Genomic DNA, 24688 nt, shown 5'->3' with positions numbered 1-24688 from the left:
TTTAGAAATATATTTTTGTATATTATAAAATCAATTTTTAAATGCCATATTTAAATAAAAATACCATAATGTATTTGTACTTGAGCTTCAACTCCAACCATAACACTAGGCTCACTAAGGTGAAGTTCCTTGAGATTGTTGTTTTGACATGTGGATGGACTCCAGACAAAAGACTGAAGGTGTGACCTTTGGTTTGTGATCTCACAGCCTACCTGTTAAATATTTATCTTGGATGGCAGAACTGCCCTGCTTTTGATCTCACAGTGAAGGAATCTACCAAACATCTGTTTCTGGGGATAAGAAAACCGTGGGAATAAACACGTAAACCCTGCCAGGACCTTGCAGCTTCACTGTTCTAGAATTCGATTCATAGCCTGGTTCTTATGGTTGGAGTGTAAGTTTTTCAGGTTTTAGGAAGTTGAGTTGACTCGGTTCTGGAAGCCTTGATGTTCTCTTGCAAGTGTGAGGCAGTCAGTCTGTATGCGTCTGTGAGAAACAGGTGAAGCGAGTTAACTCAACCACTTGGATCATGTATAAAGCTTCCCAGACTGTCTTTTGTGTGAGGAACAAATGTATCAGACACATCTTCTGATAACAGCAGACAGTAAACAGACTGCTACAAAACATGTGTTAGCTCCGCTTCTTTTCTGCACAGAGAAACCGACTCTTGCACCGACTGACAAGCTGTCCTGCTTAGCTCATGACTGGATGGGAATCTATTATTTCCAGCTGTGGATGGAAACTATTACGGAGTGCTGTCTCCCTGATGAGCGTTAAAGTGAATGGCCGCATAACAAACACATGCCAGCACGCCTACAGACAGCCAGGGAAAGATTCAGACCCACGCTGAATCATTCACTACAGATAAAAGCCACCCTGTTGTCCTCCGACTGAAAAGGGAGGGAGTGGAGTTAGAGGGGAGAAGTGGTGGTTCCCTCCTCCTCCTGGATCAGTTCCTCTCTTCTTCTGTGCCGAGAAGGTCTGACTGCGCAGCCTGTAAGTACTGTACTACTTGTGCCTCCTCTTAGACTAAAGCAGCAAGAGTGATGAGGAAGTGAAGGTTGACAGGGTAGACAGATTCTTCAGAACTTTAAATAGTTCTGAGTAGAAGTTACACTTTACAGGAGCAACATTTAGGATTGTTTTATGAATGAAGAAACTTGATCTTCAACGTTTTTCTAAATATACTGAAAAGAAATTTTGTTTACAGTTTATAAAGATCCCCAAAAATCCATTTGTTAGAGATTTTCAGAAAATCTTTCCACAAATTCAACCAAAATAAGTTGTTTTAGTGTGTTTTTTTTAGATATTCCCACATTTTGCACTTCAGGACTTCAAATAGTTCTTATCTTGAGCCTCCATGTTCCTGATACCTTTAACCTGTAGACGTGTGCTGGCTCCCTCATCTTAACTGATAGTAACTGAATCTTTTATGGTCTCTTTTTTGGAAAAGCTCACAAAAAACCTGTAACTTTGGTTACTAGATGATGTGGTTTTTCATTGCATAATCAACTTATGTCATGGTAAATTCTCTCCCTGGAATCTTTGGCTGTTATCCTTTTAATGAGCCTCTGCAGCGCACTGGCATTATATGTGAAAGGGCAGTGGCTGCTCTTTACAGAGCAATAAAGATCTGCTGGAAACTTTCCACACCAGTGAAGAACCACGTAGCTAAAGAGTTTACCTTCCCTCCGTTTCCTGCTTCATTTTCAACAAGGTGTCTGAGGATTTGATGTGTGGGAAAGATGTTCGGTTGTAGCTTTAACCTGTTACGGCTGTTTGCAGGATTACCTCATTTAACTACAGAGTAACATAATGACAGAAGTGCAAGCAGGAAGGAAAAAGTTTGCTGGAGCGGGGCACTAATTAAGAAGGCTTCATGTTGGGGAGCTCTACCCTTTGGCCAAAAACAACCCTGAGAGCAGTGCAGGCTCTGCCCCCACGATTTTCAAGCCAGACCGCTGAATTATTAAAAAAGTAGAGTCCTTAAGTTTCAGGAGGAAAGCGGCTTGCACAAAGTTGTTAAAACAAATCAACGTTTGAGTGAGATAACTCTCAGGCTCAGAACTAGAACTCTATGAGGCCTTTCAATGTTTAGAATTGCACCCAAACCTGATCTCCTGGTTTTTCAGCAGGACGAAAGCAGACTGTATGCACACATTTTGTCCTTTTAGGGGTTTGATTTGATCAAGAACGACTCATGAGTTTGACTAAATTATTTATGCTCATCTGAATTTGAATATCTTTGCACATATGAAGGAAAGAAAGATAGTTTAAAGGCTCAGTCCTTCACATGCAAACAATATTGACAGGAAAGATCATTAGGAGGGGGCATCATGGAGTCGCTCGGCCGTATTGGGGCAGCAGAGGTGATGAACTGTTTGTGTTCCCCTTTGGTTAACCCTGTGCTGTGAAATATCACCTTATCACAACAATGGGGCTGCTTCACTGAAGGAGGTGCCCCTGAACTGACAAGCCAAGTGCAGGGTGCCTTTTAAACGCCGGCTGAAGGGGGTTGTCATGGTGATGCTTGTCAACCGGGAAGTCTTTCGTCGGAGGCAGGCGGTGTGAGGGCTGGGTGTGTGAGAGGCGACCTGGCCAGTTTCAGGAGTCAGAAGAGGGAAACTCCAGAGCTGAAACGGGGTTGTGTCCGTACCCCGATCAGGTTAGAGGGAAGGTTTTTGTCAGTGGGGACACTCGTAGAGAAGGGAGCACCATCGAGAGACTTTTGTGGCAACGCAGAAACTCAGGTAGGGCTGTTTTGCAAGTGTGTTGAGTAACCAGTCTGACTGCTCAGGTTTACACAGTGTTTCTCATGTTTTAAGTCTGTATTTTTACAAAGCGTCTGACAGGGAAATAAAGCCTTTAATCTGTGGAAGTTCAGTATTGCAACAGCAGAGTTTACTGACCGAGCAGGTGGAATAATACATGCATCCATGCATGAACACACAGAGCACACTGTGGGTAGTGTTTCCAAATATCTACGCGAGCCAGGTGAGATCACCATGCTCATCCTGAAACAGATCTCCTGGACCGTCCAGACTCCCCTCACTGTCGGGGAGATTTCCACAGCCCCCCGTGACTCCCTTTGTGGTGATTCTGAGGGTCCGGCTGCCAGAGTTCATATCCTCAGCCCATGCTCAGCTTTAAAAATGCAAGATGACAAGCAGGAGGATTTGGGACATTTTTCTCATGCTTTGATGAACTGAATTTCTTTTGATGAGAATAATCGACTCTGTGCTAGTCTCCTCTTGAGGAGGGAAAACTGCTGGGATTTACTGGCTTGATACTTCTGCTGGAACTCTCCATTGATATGAAGCACACACAGACTCCTCCTGTTGTTTAGGCTGGTGGAGCACCATACAAGGAGGTGAAATACTTCTCTCTGTGATAAATGCGTGTATCCCCCTCAATCACTGAGTATCATAAACCTGCTGCTGCAGGACCTTGTATGGACTCTGTCCACACATCTGCTCAGCGTGCTCGTCCTGACACAGCTAGCCTCTCACATAGCAGCACGCTGACTCACAGAACGCGTCCATAAAACGTCTGTTTTATTCACTCAAACTGCTTGTAACTGGCACCTCAGCATTTTTAAAGCGATGATGTCTTTGGTTTTACTGGCTGGTTGTGTAATTTGTTGAGCGGCTGTAATGTAGTGTTTATCAGGAAATGATTGGACTTGACTCTGCTGTCACTATGAGATCATCACATGTATTCACGTCCAGGAAAGCAGCACGTCATGAATCAAAGCTGTTTAATGTGGAGATTATGAAACACGGATATTGTGTTTATGATAAAGAAATCTCCTTGTGAGTCTTCAACAGATCCCGCGTTGTGGAATCAGGAAACAGATTCCAACGACTAGAAACCAAATCTTTCTTCTTACGAAAGAGAAATCCTCCCTATGAGGACAACTTTCCTGGAAGACAACCACAAAAGGTCAGGGGTCAACCCTCCGCATGTTTACGTTGAAGAATGCGTTGTTACCTTGACAGGGTTACTAATGTGAGCAGCAATGTATGAAGGAACTCCCTTCCGGGTCATGATCTTCTACAGAAGACCTGTCACATCATTCTGAGGAAGGTATAGAGTTTTGACATGACACCGTTTTCCTTCAGAACACATAATTATAGTTTATTCAGCTTTTTCCTGCAACACTGTTGTTCCTTGAAGCTTTAAAGTCCCACTCCAAGCATTCTCAGTGGTCTTTAAATTATGATTATGCTGTTTATTAGCCAAAATCAAAGCACTTGTGTTGTTTTCTAGGACAGTTTCTGCAGTAGTTCATTAGAAATTAACCTCTGAGTTGTAGGTGTGGAACAACCTCCACGCTTCCCATCATCCATCTGTTCACACACTCAACTGCTAGCTTACAGCCCCTCACAACCTAACATAACCAGCAGCGAGAAATATTTGAGAGAAATATTTGATGCAGTTTTGAGCCTGATGTTAGCTCGGATGAGGAAAACAAAGACATACATGGATCTATTTCTCTGCAAGTGGATGCATCAGAACGGAGAGCTTGTGGCTCACCGTAGTGACACCTAAAAGCTTTTTCCAACTGTATTTTTGCATCAATTTGAAGGAAGAAATACTCAGAAATGCAATATTAAGAGGAATTTTCTTTATATATGTCCTCAATCATGAGAAAAATGCTACAAGAAAATGTTAAAAACACATTTTTTTATCGAAGTCTGTCTTTGAGGATGGTCTCTGCTCAGCATCTTTAAAACAAGATGTCATCTTACATCTTTATGTAGAAGGAAAATATGACTCCTACCAACTAAAATGACTTTCTAGTTTACTATATATCTAGTCACTGGTGTTATATTGAATATTGGAGGTAAGGGAATTGTACAGCTGATAGGCCATGATAACCTCCCACACATTGGGAAACTGGTTATGTGTAACAAAATCACCTAACAACAATTAGAAGTTTCTGTAAAAGAAACTGATCAGCTTATCTCTTTACTTTCTGTTCCAGAGAGTCAATCCAAGATGAACAGTGATACAACGCCTGCAGGATGTTTTCTTAGTGACTCCAGGATTATACAGGCCTTCTTTATAGCTACTGCACACAAAAATACTTAATTTGTGACAGTTTCTCCCAAAAAAAACTTATATTTTTCAATGAAAATTTTCAACTAAGGCTGTGGGAGGAAATCACAGTTTATTGATTTATAATTGTACCTAACTCCACAAGAAATGATGACATTCCTTAGTAAATATTGATTTATTTTAAAATCAAGCAAACTTTTTGTCATGTAATTAATTGCAACTATAAAACATGAACAGTTGTAAATTAGTGACTAGCTTGTCAATTATCCCAGAGAAATGTATGTTACAATCTTGCTGAAAAACTAAACTTGCTTTTTTTGGTTTAAATAAAAATAAGTTACATTTAAAAAACACAGATTTGGGGGAGGAAAAACTATTTTTTTTAGTTAAATGTTTCGTTAGATGTGACCATGGGTTACCCAGCCTTAATTCAGGAATTCTTTCATTGAATCTGAACTTTATTTAAAAGCATCTGTTTCAGTTAGAAGGAAAACACTTGAAAAAAACACTTGTTTTGATGTGGTAAGTTTATGTGTTTCGTGGTCTTTACCGTGTGTAATAAGAGAGTAGTTACACAGAAAGTACCTTTTAAGTACCTTGAATTAGTGTGACAAGTTAATGTGCCTCATAAATAACTATGTAACCATGTACCTTGTAAGTACTGTGCTGTAAAAAGAAGCATTGCCAAAATGTTTTGAATTTTATAAATGGTACAATTAGTGTTTTTGTTTATACATCTCTATTAACAAATGATTAGGTCTTCCATCAAGTTCACTCAGTGTTCCAGCAAAGTTACTGTGATGAAACGAACTTTGTTGAGAAAAATGTGTGGTTAGATCTGTGGGTAGTTGTGCGATTGCAGAATCCTGGAGTGACTGTCTTCTGGAGGTCACTTTTAAAAAATGTCAAAACTGATGTCAGGATGATACATCAGTTCAATTCATACAATTCTGATGAAACAAAACCAGAAATGAAAATATTAATAGGATATGAAACAAGGGCGTGAACATTTAGAGAAATAGAGTCACATCCTGACAGATGCTGGTGACTTTTTATGAGGGCCAAATCTATTGAAATGAAATATCAGTCTCCAATGAAACAACTATTAATCTAAGCTAATAAACAACACTTTTAGTTGGAGGAGGAGATTCATGGTTTCTCATTTGTCAAAAATCCGATGAAGTATATCAGCTGGATCTTTTCAGACCCATTCTTAAGCATGTTAGTTGATGATTTGACCGAGAATTCATTATCTACCCAAGTTTTCAAAGTAAAAAGGAAAACATTTTTTAAAAATCTCTTCATTTAGGCTCTTCCTATTTGATCATCAAGCCAGTACGACCACAGATTTGCCTGTGGCCATCAATCAATAATTTAGGTCAAGTACCTTGCTTGATTGTACCATGGGCGGAGGTGAGCAGGTTTTATTCTGTTGTTACAGGGACTTTAGCCAGAGGTCGATGTCACTAATCTCAATGACAGAAAAAGAAAAGAATCCTGACCAAGACTTGATAAAAATGCATTGGGATTTTAGGAAAGCTGTACGTATGTATGGAAACGCCTCCAAACCACTATTTTTGCAATCAAAGAGTGGAGCAAAAACATGGAAACGATGAGAGATTAATGAAACTGGGCCCTAAAAAAGTCAAACTGAAGTGAGAGGAAAGAGGAAATTTATTTTTTGTTTTGTTTAAACCTGACTACAGTTTACTGAGTGAACTTGAAGCACCTTTACTGACACGCTTTTGCACATCGACTTTAATCTGCAAAATCAGTAAAATTAGTCTTTCTTTCATCATCTCCATCAGTTGTGATTTAGTGATTCACTTCCTGTCTTGTATTTCCAGTTTATCTGAAACAGCCTCAAGTGTTGCATGCTCACTCTCCTGTGACAGATCAGTGCAGAATCGTGTTTTCTGTTACTATGGACTATTATTTTTAAGTGCAATTTTAAACAACATTTTCCAAGAGAGATTAATTTGACTATGTTTTGTTGAATTTGAAGGGATCTCCATAGATGTTTGTCTTAGTTTGGATTTCCTGTTTTCTTGATACTATTCTAGCTTTTGGTTGTTTTTGGATCACTTTACAAGTTAAATTCCCTGAAGACATTCTCTGCATTTCCTGGGGACAGACGAAGATCATTCCAAGTCAAAATCCGTTGATGATGTCCACAGCTGCATTCTGCTCTGCTGAGTTCCTTTCACCAGCAAACAAAACCTGCAAGTCCAACATTGTGAACGCATCTCCAAAGGAGGACATCTGCTCCAGAATGGAGGAGAATGGCTTTTTAAGGCCATGCTTTTCCTTTCTCCAAATCTGATCCGGTGCAGGCCTGCAGAAGGACACATCACAAAGATAGCATCCAGGAGCCTTTATGTGGAAGCTGCCTTCTGTGTTGAGTCTCTGCAATTACATAAGAACATACTGAACGTTCAAAACCAGCCCACAGAGAACCAGACTTCTGGAGCGGGCTTTTCTTTGCTCACCATCAACAGAGGTTTGGCCTTATTAGGTTACATCATGATTGGAGCTTCCAAAGGAGTTACAAGTTTAGTAGATGAGTAGATCTTGGTTCATATGAAACACAGTTGCTGTTACAGTATGGGTTTAGTCATGGAATGAATTCTTGGAAAAAATGAGACTTTTTTTCCCCTTTTACGTTTCAAAAAGTAAACAAACCTCAAAGGTTTACGCCTTCAATCCATCCATTTTCTATACCCTTCTGGGCTGTGGAGGTGCTGGAAACTGTCCCAGCTGTCAGGGGGCGAGGGAGGGACAAACCCTGTACAGGCTGCCAATTCATCATTAGACCACACAGGGACAAACAACATCAATTTGAGATTTGTCATATACTTTAACTAAGTTTGAACTCCCTCACTGTTTACGTTTTGTTCTTTTAACATAAAATGCATCACAATAGGTCAAATTAAATTTAAAAAGCTTTTACATGTTCATTTTTACTGTCAAATAAGCTCATTTACTATATAAAGAAACTCTAAACTTTTAAAATAAGGTTCTTTAGTTTGTTAGTTTTAAACAGTATTTCCGATTGGGTGCATTTGTTGTGTTTGAGGTTATTTTAATTGAAGTTTTAGCTTGTAAAAAGTAGCTTAGTGTTAAAGATTTGCTTTGTTTTTATTGTTAGCTTCTATAAAAGAATAGATCCTTTGTTTTCTCTACAAGTGAAATGAAAAATGACTCTTCTTTTTACCTGTTTATCCCTGCGAGATGTTTCCTGCTCAGATGAGATCAGATGGAAATGCAGATCAGCAAGTCAAACAGTAGTGTGAATGCAGTTTGTTTGCATTGTCTCTGGTCAATGACTCATCATCTGGATGGGATCCCTGCGCTCAGCTATCTGTCATGCACGATCATTAATAAGATTGTTGTCACAATTCACAATCCCCAGCTCTTTTTCCCTGTTTCGTAACACCGATTATCTGATTATTCAGATGACTGACACTGTTGTCTGGTAACTACATCATCGGTTCTGTCAACGGCTGGGTTTTATACTGCACACAGACAGAAAACAGAACTTTTTTTGGAGTTTTTTGGCAGAGGTTAGTGTAAAATTCCTCCTGGAAAACTCATTAAAAGGATTTGTTTGGAGGCTGCTATTACCCCAGGAACATGTTTGCCCATATGTGGTTGTTGCTTTTTTATGTTTTTTGTCAAAAAGTTGCTCATTTGCCTAATATTTTTACTAGACCACAAATCAGTTTCCAATTTACTAGAAATCTTTTGAGTTCATGGATGTCTGGTTTCTACTATAAACACACATCAGCATGCTTTTGATGTTGAAACAGCAGACTGATAATTAGGAGTAGGTCTCTGCTTTCCGCTCCTGATCCCGTCCACCATCCAGTCCGATTCAAGACAAGCTTATTATGTCATTGAAAGACTGGGGAAAATGAGACAGGAATGTGAGTCACGCTCATTGTTTGGTCAATTTTTCCTTGGTTACAGCAAATATGCACTCACTCTTTGGAATTCAGATAGGACGGGATAATGGAGCAATTATCCAGACTGTCTGATGGTCAAATATGAATTTTTATGATTAGAAACTTGAAAGTCAAAAACAGAAATGAGCAACACCATAAAAAATACACATAAGAATGATTAAAAAAATAAAACACATTTTGTATTTCAGATGACTCACTGCAAAGAAAAAAGAGAACTCTAAGAAACTTAAAAAAGTCTCAATTGGTTTTCAATAATATCTTAGTTTGAGTGACTAGAATTTTTTCTTAAAATAAGAATTCTTTATGAACCATCTTTTTCTAACTATATTTCCAGTTATTTCTGCTTGTATAAAGAAAATCTGTCAATGGGGTGAGAATCTTACTTATTTTAAACGTGTTTTTGTCGTGCAAATAACCCCTAACATGAAAATTAGCTGTAAATATCATTTATAAGCATACATATATGAAATTATATAACAATTGTGAGTAATTTATTTAAAAAATTCTTGCTTTTTTGGTAGATTTATTAAATTATTATTTGAATCTTCCTGTCATTATGAAAAGTAATTTGATGTTTATGGGAAAACAATAAGAGTGTTCTGAATGAAGTTCATAATGAAAGGCCAACAGTTGAGGATGTGGTTTTAATGCACATAATGTTATGGGTTTGTCAATCAAATCAAACTTTATTTGCAAGTATTTTTTCAACTAAAGTAGCTTAAAGTGCCTCACATAAAAATTTTAAAAAGCAAGAAAAAAAAAAGTCCCAATCTCATTAAAAAACAGTCGGATCTTTGTTGACACACTGCAGTTTACATCAAAAAAAAAAATCTGAAATTATATGATTATTATGGAATTTGGAGAATTAAAAACATTTCATCCTTTATTGTTGTGTCTGTAGAAAACTTCATGCTGTGCGCGAGAGTTTGATAAACCCCACACCGATTGGAGCAGAACACATGCAGACTCAGGTGAGCTCCTTGTTTTCGTTCTATTATTTGCATAAAAGTTTCAACTGTAAACTTGTCCAAAAATCCCAAAGAACAACAACAGCTGACGTCTGTGGGGCAGATAGCAGCTGAACTGTCACTAACAGGCACGCAGGTCTTTCCCATGACCTCTAGTAACCACGCAGGCAGGATGAAAGCACCTGATTCAAAAACACAGCGTTCCAACACAAGAGTTAGACCTGGCATTGTGTGCTGACAGAGCACGAAAAAGATTACCATGGAGACTGTTGGAGTTTAAGGTTGACATTAAGAATCCCTAACCATTTTCTTTGACCTCGGCTCCTCCCCCTGACAGGGAAAGACTAGTGTGGGGAGTTAATGGTCTCATAACGATCTGGTGCCCCCTCGCTGCCCCTCAAGTGAGCTCTTCCCACATTTGTGTCAGAAGAGATATGATATAGAAGGAGAGGGACGCCGATTCCCACTGCTGAATTAGGGGCCTTTTCATCACAGGCTCCCCCTAAAAGAGGCCAGTTATTCTCTGGAGAATGGCTGTGCTCACATGGTTTCCCACAGCGAGCGTTGTTTACGCTCAACTGTTAGGGAAAACATGGCAGGAGCAAAGTTCACACATTGTTGTTGCTCATCCATATCTCATTTCCTCTGTGTCCAGCAAAGTGCAGAAGTGCTCGGCCGTCTGAATGGCTCCGGGCCCGTTTTCTCCGGAGAGCCGGGAATTTCTTCAAAGCAGCATGTTCTAACTTCTCCTGAGCTGACCCATGAGGTGGTCATCTCCCCTGGACTTCCTGCTTCTCCTCTGAGTCCTTATGCGAGGAAGACGATCGAAGAAGTCAAGGCATGTGGTGACCTTTAAGTTGTTTATAGCGTTGAAGCTGAGGAGGAATTTGGTGATGAAGAGCTCCTCCTTGTGGAAAAATAAAGTATTGCTTGATAGATTTGATAAAAGATTTAGAAAAGTTAACTTTCCAATGGATTATGCTGATTTCTGTTCATAATCTCTAATCTAGGGGTCAGAGATGAATGGAGGAGGACCATCAGCTCTTAGCTTTGGATCATACTATGGACCTTCAGAAACACAAAGTAAGACCCCCATTATATCAAAAAAAGATACATATTTAAGGTAATGTTTTAAGTTTCTGTTTTGGTGCAAAAGCTGTTGAAAGTTAAGATGAAAACATTTTGAAAAAAGAGATTTTTAAATGGATATGTCGATGAAAATTCAAACTATGAGAGAAATTATGTGGGAGCTAGCTAGACTATAACCACTGTTTTTCCTAAAAATCCCCTGAATTGTTGCAACCGGGTGGCTGTTTTGCAGGCAAAGTGCCGAACGGAGACCGCAGCTCCTCCACTCTACCCAGAAGCTGGGCACCTGTTCGGGAGGAGAGATTCATCAAGTTTTCCGGGATAGGTCCTGTGGATGAGAGCGGGATGCCCATCGCTTCCAGATCTGTAAGACCAAATAACTTCATGTTCTCTGTGTTTTGTAGATTACTCACTTTCTGCACCTCCCTTCTTTTCTTTCATCAGAGTGTCAACAAACCCAAAGACTGGTACAGGAGCATGTTCAGACAGATCCACAAGAAGCCAGAAGGTAAGGACGCCGCTCCTCCTCCTCCTTCTCCTCTTCTTCTCCCACGCTCGACTGCACAATGAATTCCACTGTGTCAATGCGCCTGAAACGACAGAGGTGATACAGCGACAGAGTGTTGCAGAGGCAACATGATGAAAGAGCATTGTGTCATGAGCTCTGTCAATAATCCAACTTTTTATCTCAGTCCCTCCTCAAGCTTAAGGTCATTTGTCTGAATTAGTGTAGAACAACTCTATTGCCCAACAATTTAATCCTAAAAGATTTCTTGTAATACATGGTTAATAACTGCAATTCTCTTATAAATGCGTGCAAAATATCTAAAAAAGTATTTATTTTGTTTGTTTTTTGGAATCAGAGTTGGAGGAGTCTGAGCCCTGGCCGTCTGAACGTGAGTGATTCTGTTAGATTCCACATCATTATTACACTTGGCTGCACAGTACATTTTAATTCTTATCTTCACTGAACTGATCCACAGGTCTACAGTTGTCTGGCAGCGCAGAGACAAACGATAAAGACGACCAGAATCTTTTCAGACTAACACCTCATGGAGCTCTGCCAGACTGGTGAGTCTACACAGATGAAGTTTCTACATAGTTGACAGTCATTCATTTCACCCCACTGTGCAGTTTAATAAAGCTGTCAACCTCGATGCTTTTCTGTGGTTTGAAAATAAATGTAAGGCCTCAAAGCTTTATTTAAAAAAATACATGAAAAGTCTATAAGAAAACTTTGTATCATTTCTGTAAACATAACTCTCATTTTCAGAAAAGCAGATTAAAATTTATTAGATTTTCTGAGGCCAAGAGACACAAACAGTTTGTGTGTTGCTGATGTCAAAGCTGTAATGGATCTCCTCATAAAAATCTTGGTTATGATGCGGAACATATTGACAAAAACCTATAATTATGTGTCCAAACTTAAAAAAAAACAATGGATGCAAAGCAGCAGGAAATAAACATCCAACATATTACAGAACATTTTCTCTAAACTTGAACTTAAAGAAGTTAAGCTGAAGTAGCAGTCATGGCAGGGGCGGAGCTACAGGGGGACTAGGGGGGCCGCTGCCCCACCAGGAAAAGGCTTTGCTACGCACTTACCCCCCCATTTATGAGTCACTATTAGTCTCATTGTTGGCAAAGATTAAGAAATTATCAATACATGCTTCTTTACGCGTTTCAAAAATAGCAAAAGCAACATTTTAAAATGTAGTAAAAGCGTTAATAATAGTAAAACTATTATGTTCCATTTACAGCGGACGTGGCAAATTTGCATCTGCCGCCTCTCTTTTGACATGCTGCCCAACCAGCAGCTTGGACAGTAGACCTCGCTATTTCTGCTGGGTGCCTGGGCAGGGGTGGGGTCCACATTGAAATGTTCGCTGGGTTTGATCGAGTCACTGAAAACATCACAAGCCCAAAGCTGAGTGCCTGATTGGTGGACGTGCCGTGTCCGATGCCCAAATCGCGCTCCAATAACCTCAGACCGCGTCTGTACAATGACTTTACATTGAAACTTGACGCCCCCGCCACACCTGCCGACCCTGGTGTGAATGTTCCATTAGAACTATGCATTTTTGATCCTCTCAGAGCCTTCCACTCTGCTGTTCTTGTTTGCCTCCCTTCCAAAGTCTTCTGCCCTCCTACCCCATATAAAACGCTCTAGCTCTGCCCCTGAGTCATGGACATAAAAAAATAAAAAAATAAATAAAAAAGTAAACGGGTCGAAATTGTATTGTGCAAATTTTCCTGAAAGGCAAATTAAATCCATCAACTTTCTAGGCTGTTAGCTTAGCACACATTTGCTGCTTTTATTTTAGGGCAGAAACTTAATTTGTTGACAGGAAATCATCATTTCATTCTATAAAAAAATGATTTGTTCTTGATGCTCCCAGAACTCCTATGGAAACATTTAAGTTAATTCAAATAAACCGTCGTCTGGAATTTAAATATTTGTACTTTTTGATATGTGAAAGGCTTCCTTTCATCTTTTTGTTTATCTGATCCACAGCAGGCGCGTAAATACCAGCCTTAACTCACGTTAGGGGCAGGGGAGGGAAAACGTGTGGGACAGACAAGTTGGGATTTGTTGATGAAGCTGCTGTTCATGGCTAACATGTGTGTCTCTCTGCATGCTGTGTCTCAGGAGGGAGGATGTCGATAAGCTGTCAGACCCAGGGAAGCTTCAGCCACAGCCACGGAGCATCTTTGATTTTGAACCAGGAAAGAGCACAACCTCAGACAGCTACAGCCAGGTACGCCTCATGCAGGCAGAAAACTGTAGCAGACTCTGAAAATGTTCCACTTTTGTCTGTTTTCCCTGTGAGGCCCTAAAGCACAGGTTAGCCACCTTTTCTTTAAGGATTAGAGGTTAAATCCTCATATTTCATCTTCTCACGCAAAGGTACTTAAGTCGACACAGGATTCAGGAAACTAACGAGTTGAGATCATTTATTGTTACTGCAGTGGATCTCTGACATTTGTGTGTTCAACCTTCCAGACAAGAAAAGACATGACCAATGGTTCCGCACTCAGTCAATGATTTATTAGATGCTTTGTTGAGGATCTTCATTCATGATCCTGTAAGTCCTGGATGGTGCAGGCTCTTGTGTAACAGAAAAAGCCCCGCTGAGTTGCAGAGAGGTGCCTCTGAAGCTGCTGCCTTTTGAATCGCTCCCAAAACAATGTCCTAGATCTGCTGCGGTTATTGTGTTGTGTCTACACTCGTGAAGAAAAGGAATCTTTGTTTCCGCTCCACCGAGGGAGCTGATGTGTGCCTTGTGATTCGCATTATGGTGTTAACCTCTTGTGGTGTATAATGCCTCACAGCATGGAGACTTATTTAATTTCCTTTTTATGACAGCAGCCGATGCTGAATGTCCCGGACGGTGTTTGGAAATAGCAGCTCGTATCGGGTGTTGTTCAGCTGCACTGCAATAATATAGTCTAATAGGCGGGAGGAACACTCACAGCATGGTTGGGAGGAGGGTCCAACAGTTTAAAATAAGAATAACTAGCAGGGCCTTTTAAAGTATTGTTTGATAAAATCTGCTGCCATTAATGTAATTTTTTAAAGAGAGGCTTTAAAAGTATCTGCCAAGCATGTTGGAAGTAGAAAAACGCTGGCTTGTTCAGCATCTCCTAAAGGCTGCATTTGTTTAACCTGTGTTCTAAATCATATTTTTACTGATATTTTAAGGATTTAGTACAAACGTTTGGTTGCCTTCAATGATCTATGTTGTATTTATAATTCAGACATTCAGCTATAAATTTTACAAGTGACTTTACAAATTCCCCTCAAACTTTTATCGCGTTTTAATATTCTTTTATAAGCCCGCAGCCTCCTTATACATTGGCAACAAATGACATTATGAATGTTTTATGTAGTTTATCTCGAAGTGTGGCTAAAACATTCAAATGAATCCAATTTATGATCTTTAATGGGGCTGTATAACCTATAGATAAACTACTAACTGTTCTAATCATGATACAACCTCCTCCATATAAAAAAAAAAAAAAACAAGTACGGTTACAGAAGAAAATATGTGAATTTTTTGAATCTATGCATAAACTGAACACATGATTGTGTTCAATAAAAACATGAAAACATGAAATGTTGTGATTTATGCAGGCAATGTTTTTCTCCATCGCTGTGATTTAGATTAAAATACAAAAACATATCATGTGTCTATTTCCTACAGAAACTGAGGTACTCCTAACGGGTTCACATGCCTTCTCTTGCAACTGTATCTTTAAAGGTTAGCTATGCAGTTAAAGATTTGCAGATCAATTAGTTCTGTTTGGGTGAATATTGATTTAAATATTGCTTATTTTGCCTACATTAACACCTTAGATTAGGGTCGGGTTGATAAAATCAATCAATTGATCTGATTCAATTTAAGCTTAATAGATCAATAAATAATCGATGCATAAAATATAAGTCAATTTAGCACATAAAGTTAAAGTCCGCTAGCTTGATGCTAACGTATAATGGAATTTCCCATAGGACGGCTAATGCTAACGCTTGGTCAACCTAAACATGCATTGCTGACTAAATTAACATTTTTATAAACTCACAGGCATTAATTTCCAAACTCTTATAGGGAAATATTTTTAAAGTAACTATTCATGGCCTTTTTTTTTAACGCATTCTTTGCCTATTCTTCTTGAAAAAGTGTACTGCTATAGCTCAAGCTCCACCTAGTGGTCAAACTGAAACGCCCTCCAGAAGATGCAGAATAATGTTTACATGTTAATGATCTGAACATTTTTGTTAGAACTTCTCCTTTTGAGAAACCATGTGACACTATATGCTGTTAACAATCTCATTATTTCACATTTTAAAGTATTTGAACTGTATCAGATTAATATAAAAATATATAGTAGATTATTATTGTATTTCTAAACTAATGTGTAAACTGTGTGAACTCAAAATTTAATTGAGTCAAATTGAATTGAGTGGATCAAATGGATATGAAAAAAAATTGTCAATCGCATTGAATCAATTCTTAAAATGATCAATACCCAGCCTTAATATAGATGAGTCATGACATTACAAGGAACAAAAATAACTGCTTAAAGTTTGGTCCATTTACTCTCATATGACGACAATTCAGGAAAACTTAACAGTTTGATCATCTATTTTTCTTCCTTTTATCTTCCTGCAGGTTTTTTCATCCTCAAGAAATCCGCCAGAGAAAACAAAATCTCCTTCCATTGAGGTGAGTGCCTTTAACTCATCAAAATGTCATCAAAATTGATACATTTTTGAAAACTTTGCCAGGGACTTCATTTGCTCCCCAAGTAGTTGTGCTAATCTTGCATTCCAACGTCATAACTGCTGGGCCTTAGGCCAGCTTGGTGTCCGAGCTGAGTCGCTTTGAGGCTGAACTGGACTCGGAGATTCAGGGTCTGGAGAGGACACTTTCGCAGAAGAAGCAGCGTCGAGGCTGGGGTGAGGTACTGAGCCCCCCCTCCTGATTCTCTCCTGAAGCATCCCTCCTTCCTTCCAGCTTAGCAGAGCAGCACCCCACCCCTCCTCCTATAGTGCTCCTAATGAAAGCTGTGTGTCAGTCAGATGCTTCAACCTCTTTAGCTGTGGTTCGTCCGTACCACTTTCCCGCTCTTTGACCCGGATGACTGCCTCAGAACTGCCTGCCTTGCACTCGGAACGGCCCGTTTTCCTTAATCACATGCCTGCCTGCTCTCCACAGAAAGCACAGACAAAATAAAAATCATGTTGGGCTTTCTTTGAATCTGATTTTTTTGATAACGTTTCCACTTCCAGATCCAGAGTTGCTTGCCAAAAACAGCACATTTCACGCTTTTACTGATTCCTGTCACTGATTTTACCTTACGGGCTGCAATCGGACTAAAATCACAGACGTCTGCAGCAGTGCTGCTGTTTGTGGCCTAAGGAGAATAGGACCCAGGAGATTTCTGCGCTCCTCTGGGAGGGGCCAGCACCTCCACTTTGTGTTATTGTGAGATTTCCTCTGAGCTGTGAGATTCTGAGAGAGAGGGGCTGCGGGGAGGAGACTGTGCTGAGTGTTTGCTCTGCTTTCAGGAGGCCAGATCCAGGGATCCAGTAGCTGCTCCAAACATTGGTGCAACCACCCACAGGTTAGTCAACAACATTAAACCAATGCTGATTAACAGTGAGGGAAGTCATTAGAACATTTAACCAATTTGCTTATGTTTGCTGTTTAAATTAGTTTCTTGGACATTTTTAGTCACTTGACTCAAAAATTAAGTAGCTTTTTGTTTAACAATTGGGTAGTATGAGTAGTACAGCAACTTTGTGCCCCTCTTTTATATTTTTTCTTCATTTGCACATTCAGTATTAGGCTGTTTGCAAACTGAAAGGTGGAGGACTGTATCAAAGCAACACATGCTAAGACAGGTTAAAGAAAAATCTCGACACAGACCCCCTCTGAGCATGACATCACCGCATAGCAGGAGCTGCTGCTCTCTCCCTGCTGCTGTTTCAGGAATTCCAGCAAACATTGATACAGTACTCGAAAAAATGCTCGTCAGATGATTCTATTGAGAAGCTCTGAACTTAACACCTTTGTTCTTTCAAACATCAGGCATTTTTTTCACGTGTGCGCTGAACATTCCTGCTGGATTCTCTCTGTTGTGTGCTAAACCGAGCTCACAGATTTGAACCTTTTCCAATCTTGGAGGATTTAGCTTAAGACGTTTGAAAGCTGTTTTTTTAAGCTGCCTGGCTGCGTACAGAGAAATACTGTGAAGAAATATGTGAAGGAGCTCAGAGGAAGCTCTTTGTTGAATTTTGAATTAACTCTTACTTAAAAACACTATATTAACACTGTAATCATGAAAGAATAATAAAAAGCACTATTAAAATTCCATATTTGTTTCTTTTATACACTTTTAGCACTAAACATCTATCATTTCTATGCCTTATCGTTAAACCAGATGCTTTCAAATGATGTCTTTTGTAGTAACAGTAATAAAAAAACCCACAGGAAGCTCATATTTTCTTCACTTTTTCAGCACTTCATCATCAGCACAGCCTTTCCAGCACTCTGGTGTAACGTCATCAACGCCTGCTCCTGCGTATGGTAAACCTGCTTTTTATTTTTGCTTTCTCACATCCTTCTGTTACAACTAAAAGAAGTTGTTGAGCATGTGGAAAGTCTATAAAGCCCTTTTTTCCCTATAGAAACAGATGTAGATGGGTGGGGAGGAAGCGCACAAAAATAGGAAAGGGAAACTCGAAAGAACTGATTAAAGATTAGCTTCATCCAGTCATTCTTCCTGAGAATTTAACACCCCTTTTAAGCTGCTGCAGTTTTTGTGTTGACAATTGGGTTGAAACTTAGCAACACATGTTCTGGGGGGGGCAAAGAAAAATGTGTTTGCTGAACAAACGAGAATCGGTTGTGTTCATGTGCTCCTCAGCAGAAGTCGCTTCATCAGCAAATGAAACCATGGAGCTTCCATCAAAAAAAGAAGAGAAAAAGGTGTGAATTCACAAATTATATTAAAAAAAAAACAGAAATTCTTGTTAAATAGGTCACATTTTACATCAAGTAATGACTTAATCTTGTTTCCAGATGAAAGCTGCAAGAGCCAAGTTTAATTTTCCAGCTCAATCACCCAAGTGGGTTGCATGATTTGAAAACAATTTACATTACATTTGAATGAATGTTTAAAACTCTATTTTTTGTAACCTGATTTTCCATCACTGAGCTTCTTCTTTCCTCATTCAGGGAGCTGACGCTGCAGAAAGGGGACATCGTTTACATCCACAGGCAGATCGATGCCAACTGGTTTGAAGGGGAGCACCACGGTAGAGCGGGCATTTTCCCCACGTCTTATGTGGAGGTGAGTTTCTACTTTCACCAAACACTTCATATATTTACATGGTGATAACTTCACGTGTTTCTCTTAGATTCTGCCTCCTACAGAGAAGCCGACGCCCATCAGGTCTCCCAGCATTCAGGTGCTGGACTATGGAGAAGCTGTGGCTCTTTATAACTTCAACGCTGATTTACCTGTTGAGCTTTCTTTCCGGAAAGTGAGTAACTCAAACACACTTTGTGAAAAATAGTTTAACTTTAAGGCACCTCTTCAAGACACACTTTCTTTTTATTGTTAGTCTAAACATGTTTTATACGACAATATTAGTGGATTTGTTACATTTTGCTGCTGTGTTTGTTAGTTTTTTTTAATAAAGTGATGTGAATGACAGAAACATTAAACCAGCTAGTATCAGTGCAGTAGTTTAGTCATTAAACTGGTGTCTCCTTTTGTCCTCCACTTGCTCTAATGTATGCCAGCTAAAATATGCCAAATTCTTTACAAACAGCTCTCTGGAAGTAACCTTGTTCAAGCAAAAATGTTATTTTATCTGAACAAAAAAGTGCATTTTTCAATTTAATTCATGGAATTCACAGAAAAAAATGAAACACTTTGGGCTTTTGGCTAATCTATCCTTTTGAAGATGCTGTATTAGAGGAAATAAATATTTTCTCTTGAATTGTAATTATTATTTTTATTTTTGATGAAAAGAAATCAGTCACATTTCTTAAAAAAAGAAAAAAAATGTCTGAAACTAGATTTAGGAAGGAGTATTAGGGCCAGTTTTCAAACAAACAAGCAAACAACAAAACTAAATTTAATAAATTTACAAGAAAAAAGTCGTAAATGTTGAATTACGAGGACGAAGTCATATATTTATGATTTTAAAGTCATTTTTATGACTTAAAAAGTCGTAATCTAAATTTATGACATTCTCGTAAATGTACGTCTTTTTTCTCGTAAATTTACAAGATTTAAATAAATAAATTTATGACTTTAAAACTCCTAAACTTATGAAAAAAAAAGTTATAAATCCAAAATATGACTCATCAAGTCATAAAAACATGACTTCACTCTCGTAATTTACAACTTTTTTCTCGTAAATTTAGATTTGATCAATCTCAACAGACATTTACATATTTTTATACATTCTAAAAAAGAAACTTCAGCTCCTTGATAACAAAATATGTGATAGAGTGTCAAAGAAGGATTTTTTGTTCTACATTTTTATTTTATTGTTTTAGTTTTTTTTAAATTACATGATCCTTCATTGAATGTAAGACAAAAATGACTGTATAAATTAATGTTTTGTTAACATTTGCTATCTGGGCTTCTGCTATTATTCAAAATATACTTTAAAACAATTTTTTTAAACAGACATTTTCACACATTACCGACTCTGCAAGATCACACAGTGACACGCTGCTGGCAGATTGAACCTCATATCACATAGGTAGAATCTGGATGTTATGCCAGTATACACTAAAAAAAACAACAACATTAAATGAAAATTGTGTTAAAATTGATTAACACTAAAAAGGAGAATAAAGGTCATTCGAACATTTGAACGAAACGCTTTTTTGTCTAAAACAAAGGAAATTACATTTGTTTCAGTGATTCTTCTTCTTGTTCTGTCATTTAGGGTGAGGTGATCAGCATAAGTAGACAGGTTGATGACAAGTGGCTTGAAGGCAGGATCTCTGGAACAAACCGGAGCGGCATCTTCCCAGCTAACTATGTCCAGGTCAACAAGATGCCTCGCACCAAATTCTCTCTGGATGATTGCACACCGGGCCCCACCTCTCCCATCCCCACTGGACCACAGAGTCCAGGACGACCCCTGCACTCCCCCTCACCACGCTCACCGTTGTCGCATTTCTCTCCCGCTTCTCTGAGCCCAAAGCCCCAGCACTCCCCCGTGACACCGTCCTCACCTGCTCCATGCGGCTCCCCGGTTCCTGAGTCCCGCTCTCCCGTACAGACTCCTTCACCAGGTCGAACACCCTACGGCACGTACAACGCTGCTCCCTCCCACAACCACAACAGCCACTGGTCTGCTCAGAGCTCCAAAGTGAGAGCTGCGTCTCCTTCCACTCAGTCACCAGCATATATGCACAAAGCAGGAGCTCCGCCAACAAATGCGCCCAGATACACTGACGGCTCACAGGTCTGCTGCACTGTCACTTAGCATGTTCACGTGTTGTCTCTGCGCTGACCTGACCACCTCCTAACCTCTTTATCACATCATTTTGTCTGATAAGTCTTCTATTTTCCTCAGGGTGCAATCCCAAACCAGGTTGTTCCTTCAAATCCACATGTCTCCTCACTGAACAACAACAGTTCACCAGTGGGGCAACGCCAACTGTACGTCTCTGTCCCGCAGATCTGAAACCGTCTGTGGGATGCTGCGTTTTCTCTGATCTTTTGTACTCTCCATTTTAGATTTAAAGCTGTTTACAACTACAAGCCGCAGAATTCAGATGAGCTGGAGCTCAGAGAGGGAGATATCGTACACGTCATGGAGAAATGTGATGATGGCTGGTTTGTAGGTGAGCTTGTTATCATTTTTTATAAGACAGATTGTTACTTTTTATATCTGTAAGAAATCTTAGCCACTTTTTAAGAATAAGTTTTGGACCACCTTTTATCTGAACAAACATTAGCAAAATATTTTCAAGAACTAAAATTAAAAAAACAAACCAATTAGCAAAAAGTATAATTCTTTAGACATTAGTTCTTAAAACTCATTTCTAATTGCATGTTGTACGTTCAGAAATATTATTTTCACTATAGCAACACCTTTTTTGAGGAAAAAGAAAATAAACAACAATAAAACTAACAATGAGTGATGCCTGACATAACTAGAAAAAGACTAAAATGACCAGAATGACCTCGGTCTGGTTCATTTGTGCTAGTTTAGTTATGTAAATAAGTTACAAACATTATAGTGACATGCTTATTTCAAATCCCCCAAAAATCTCTCCATCTTCTCCTGCTAATCGGAGGTTGGTCTCTGGTGTAGCAGTCTGCCAGACCTCCATCTCCATAGAAACGTATTCTATTCTACTTGGGGAACCCCCAAATGCTCCTAAACTAGCTGAGAGATGTACTGTAGTACCTCTGATGTTCATGGCCATCTCACATGGACAACTCCTTGTAGAGAGTGTCTGCCCTGAGAGTGGAAAGTCGTGGGTTCAAATCCATAATTTAATCATAGCAAAGACTCTAAAAATGGGGCCCAATGTCTCGCTGCTCGACCCCACCAATAAGGGATTGGATTGGAGGTTTAAATCACTAAAAGTGAAAATCACATGTCACATATCTAGTTGTGTGGTAAATAATGAGACTTTAACACAAGGGTGGGCAAACTAAGGCTGGGGGGCCCGTTAAACTAATAATTAAGGTGTCTCCCTATGAATGGTGCACTACAAATACATTGACCTTTGTTGTTTGGCAGAAATGTATTCTGCATTCATGTAGTGTGTGAAGATTTTTTTTTTTTTTTCTTCTGATATTCATGTTTGTTTTCTGAGTTGGACGATCATTTTTCTGATCATTCCAACAGCCCATGAACTCAGCTTTTCTCTAAGTTCGTATTTTTCCCTTAGGGACATCAACCTACTGGTGCATGGGCACTAAAATTTAAAGGAAAGTCGAAATAACAATTCCAAAATGTTCTTTGTAAATAATATATATTAGTTTGCAGTTAAAATAAAACATGTTTTCATTTAGATTCCATGTTATTTCTCTCTCTTAAGTGGTGGATTAGCTAAACATACCTCACTTCTTCTCATGGTACAACCCCACTGACAAATCTTAGAACATTTTGTGAACCATGAGTCAAAAAGTTTGCCCATCCCAACTCCTCCCAATGGGAATAACTCCAGGAGGTATTTGAAACAGATTACCACTCCGCGTCTGCTCTACTCTGAGCTACTCCCAAGTGTCCGAGCTCCTCTGACTATCTCAAAGGGGTGCTTGGCCATCACGTGTAGGAAACTCACTTCAGTTGTTTTTTTAATCAGGGATTTTATTTTTTTTGGTCATGACCCAAAATTCATAACCATAGATGAGGATAGGAACGTATTCTTACTATTAAATCTAGTGATTTGACTTTTGGCTCAGCTCTTTTTTTTACTATAACAAATTGAAACCAACTAGTGAAGCCTTACTGATCCACCTGTCGGTCTCACGATTCATCCTGCTTTGACTCATGAACAAGACCCCAAGATACTTAGCCTACACCCATCTTCTTCCGCTCATCTGGGATCGGGTTAGCAGGCAGCAGTCTAACCAAAGATGCCCAGACTTACCTCTTACCTCTGTGGCCTCCACTCAATGTGGAATGCCCGGAACACCACTCTGGGGATGTGAAACGTCAAGTGTTTTGTCTGAATTTCTTTGCAAAAGTTAATACTACTTACTGACCAGCTCCTCAGTTTTTACCCTATACTTCCCTCTAGTGGACAAAGTGATACACTGCAGGTTGTAGAGTTCCAGAAGCAAATCATAGTTTTAGATTTTAACCACATTTTGTTGTGTGATTTTAACATGTGCTCTGCTCTTGTAGGTACGTCAGAACGGACTCATACGTTTGGAACTTTTCCTGGGAATTATGTGACACCTGTTTAACTTTCTTAACTTATCACTTGCACACACCCGTCGAGATTCACTCCCACTCCCAAACACGGAGCAACAAGGCCTGCATGCAGCTCACACTGTCAGAAAAGAGCCGCTTCATGACTTCCCCTCTCACCTCCTGCATGTGTGTGTGCACATACAGAAATGTGTGTGTTTGTGGTGCACAGACTTGAAGTGTGTTTTCACACACACCGATTGAAAAGAATGAACACTGATGAGGCTGTGGAAGATGATTACGATGGACATTTCAATTTGAAAATGTTAGGATATTTTTTTTGTGTCTTTTTCACAGAAAGCACTGGTTCAGATTTTAGTGTATGATAATGCTTTCAGCTTTTGCTGCACAGTGCCATCACAGTTCAGTGCTGAAATGTGTAAGGATTGCTTAAAGCTTTTTTTAGAGTATTAATGTTTTTCTTAAATATGCTCCTCAGATCTTTGAGATACCTGAAGAGAGTCTGAAGAAACACCACAGACTTCTGTAAACTGCAGAATGGTTCAGACAGAATAAGATCAGTGGACATTTATTGAACGATGTTATTATCATTGGGATTTTAAGAAAAAACAGTTGGTTTGCCAATGCAAAAGTGAAAAATGGAACATTATATGTGATGCTGTTATAGAATATTGGTGTTTTTCACCTTTATAAATGATGAAACATCAACTCTTTGGACTAAAAAGATTTTTTAATGAATATTTAAGGAAGATTTAGCTTTTCATGCCAAAAACAGAGTATTGTGTCTTTGGCAAACTGTGCATAGAAAATTCCTACTCATTTCTTTACTTTCTACAGCTGCTTTTGAATTTATCTTTTGGTTGTGAGGCTAATGTGGTCTCTTTAAACAGAAACAGTATTTTAAAAACTTCTCCAAATCTGTGCCAGTCAACAATTTTGACAAGTTTGGAAAAAAAAATGAACTTGAAACCCTGATTGTTAGTCTCATTTTGGAGTTTTACATGATAAATGCATGATTATCCTTATTTTGTAGAAACTGCGGATGATTGTACAGATTGTGACGGTTTCTAAAGCTGAAAGTATAATATATATTTGCTTCAAATGTACTGGATATATATGGTACACAATTTATATATAAATAAAATTTAAACAATAAAGAGTGATACCTGAAGTGA

General features: G+C 39.1%; 1 protein-coding gene across 7 annotated transcripts; it reads left to right on the top strand.

The window, feature by feature from the left end:
* Positions 1-728: 728 nt before the first annotated feature.
* On the top strand, positions 729-24688 carry sorbs3 (sorbin and SH3 domain containing 3). 7 transcript variants are annotated; one of them, XM_024275792.2, is made up of 21 exons: positions 729-996; positions 9928-9997; positions 10650-10832; positions 11005-11077; positions 11316-11449; positions 11528-11591; positions 11947-11979; positions 12067-12154; positions 13734-13842; positions 16255-16308; positions 16439-16546; positions 17154-17209; positions 18107-18174; positions 18515-18576; positions 18670-18716; positions 18826-18940; positions 19008-19133; positions 20559-20660; positions 21195-21280; positions 21359-21465; positions 23487-24688. In XM_024275792.2, exons 2-21 carry the CDS (start codon positions 9986-9988, stop codon positions 23546-23548), a joined length of 1689 nt encoding a protein of 562 aa, XP_024131560.1. In that variant the 5' UTR covers positions 729-996; positions 9928-9985; the 3' UTR covers positions 23549-24688. The 7 variants fall into 7 exon arrangements, with proteins under 7 accessions (XP_024131560.1, XP_024131558.1, XP_024131557.1 ...); XM_024275790.2 differs by having other exon boundaries at positions 735-996; positions 20559-21083; positions 23992-24688; XM_024275789.2 differs by having other exon boundaries at positions 738-996; positions 18518-18576; positions 20559-21083.

The sequence above is a fragment of the Oryzias melastigma genome, linkage group LG9 (assembly GCF_002922805.2).
Source record: "Oryzias melastigma strain HK-1 linkage group LG9, ASM292280v2, whole genome shotgun sequence".
Taxonomy (NCBI): domain Eukaryota; kingdom Metazoa; phylum Chordata; class Actinopteri; order Beloniformes; family Adrianichthyidae; genus Oryzias; species Oryzias melastigma.
Note: the sequence above shows the minus strand (reverse complement) of the source record. Positions and strands in the feature narration are given on the sequence as shown.

What these genes read in the sequence shown, in the direction of transcription:
- sorbs3 (XM_024275787.2), top strand. An exon ending in CCTCAGACAGCTACAGCCAG is followed by an intron (nt 13,843 to 16,254) that starts GTACGCCTCATG and finishes ATCTTCCTGCAG; the next exon opens with GTTTTTTCATCCTCAAGAAA. An exon ending in ATTGGTGCAACCACCCACAG is followed by an intron (nt 17,210 to 18,106) that starts GTTAGTCAACAA and finishes TCACTTTTTCAG; the next exon opens with CACTTCATCATCAGCACAGC.